This window comes from Rutidosis leptorrhynchoides, chromosome 3, assembly GCF_046630445.1.
Source record: "Rutidosis leptorrhynchoides isolate AG116_Rl617_1_P2 chromosome 3, CSIRO_AGI_Rlap_v1, whole genome shotgun sequence".
Lineage (NCBI taxonomy): Eukaryota > Viridiplantae > Streptophyta > Magnoliopsida > Asterales > Asteraceae > Rutidosis > Rutidosis leptorrhynchoides.
In genome coordinates, this window is record NC_092335.1 from 39847654 (window position 1) to 39849212 (window position 1559).

The window sequence follows — 1559 nt, forward strand, 5'->3', positions numbered from 1 at the left end:
TAATTCCACCCGAATTTTTAACGGGCTCTATCTTCTCGCTCGGTGTGAGTTAAATTTTTTCGAGACCACCGTTCAACTCAAAAAAATCAGGCGAACCCAACGGAACTAACTATACGCAAAACGAACATCGTTAAAAAACACTAGATAACGGGCCCTATATTCTCGCTCGGTAGGAGTTAAATTTTTCTAAGACCGCCGTTTAACTCAAAATAATTTTACGAACACAACGCGACTAACTATACGCAAAACGAACATCGTTAAAAAAACACTAAATATTTCGGCCTATATTGCATACATATACATACACGTCCAACAAACAACCAAACCTACTAGATATATTAGGTACCAAACAACGTATATCCAAATTCGACCGCGTGTCGAATATAACCGCAGCATCGCGCGGTCGAATTTTTTTCTAGTTTATTATATTTAATACAAAAAAACACATTCGCCACATGCATGATTGTAACATCTGATCATCACAGTAGGTTTAGGTCACATAATAAAATGGCGGACGTCCATATACACGATGACATTACTAACAACATACTTGCTGGACTTCCCGGCAAGTCTTTACTTCGGTTCAGATGCGTATCAAAACATTGGAATCGTCTAATTTCAGATCCTTATTTTATGAAGTCAGGATCACGTCGAATGATTCTTCTCCAACACCCGATGCCTTTTATCATTTTAGACACCAAGGATCATTCCATAATCAACATCCCTAATTCTCTTTTAGAAGAAAAAGAATGTAAAGAAGTGTCTATTGTTGGAACACACAATGGCATAGTCGTTGTGACCATTACTGATTTTTCGCTACGTACTCATATGTACCTATACAATCCCTTAACACGTGCATCGAAGCTACTTGATGTCATGGACCGACCTTGTCCTGAGCATTTTTCATCATATGAATTTGGATTTGGGTATGGTGCAACTACAGAAGACTTAAAGATTGTTAGGTTTGGATCTTTTTTAGTTTCATATTTAGCGCAACTTACTTGTCACGTCTACGATTTTAAAACTAGTTCGTGGGCCAGGTCAGCACTACCCTTTGATGATTATTTTTTCTTTTGGGATGAAGGTGTATTTCTACATGGCTATATATATTGGCTTATTTCTGTAACATGTTTGGGAATCATAGCTCTCAATGTCAAGGATATGGTATTTTCAATCATAAATATCGAAGTTGAGCGAGATCGTATTCTGGGACTGTTTTAGGATCACTAAATGGATGCCTTTGCATGATAGACAAGAACGATGCCGGATTCGAATTGTGGGTTATGAAAAAACACGAAAACAATTCATGGTCAAAAGAGCATTCATTTACATTCGGTTTGGACAGTAATTATTTCAAAAAGTTCCACCCAGTGTGTATTTTGGTTGATGGACGAATTGTTTTAACTGATGGCTATAATCAGTTTGTTATGTACGATACATCAAAAGTTTCATACGTAACAATATCACACGATTTGATAAACCACCGTGATTTTTCCATAAGATTGATCCAGCTTTCAGATTTCAAGCGGGTTTCACCCTCCGATCTTTCTGCTCTCTGA

The 1559-nt window shown here is 37.3% G+C and overlaps 1 protein-coding gene across 1 annotated transcript; it reads left to right on the top strand.

Annotated features, from left to right (window-relative positions):
- The first annotated feature begins 507 nt into the window (after positions 1–507).
- LOC139899890 (putative F-box protein At3g16210) lies at positions 508–1221 on the top strand. Its single transcript, XM_071882715.1, has one exon. It carries the CDS (start codon positions 508–510, stop codon positions 1219–1221), a length of 714 nt encoding a protein of 237 aa, XP_071738816.1.
- The last annotated feature ends 338 nt before the right edge of the window (positions 1222–1559 follow it).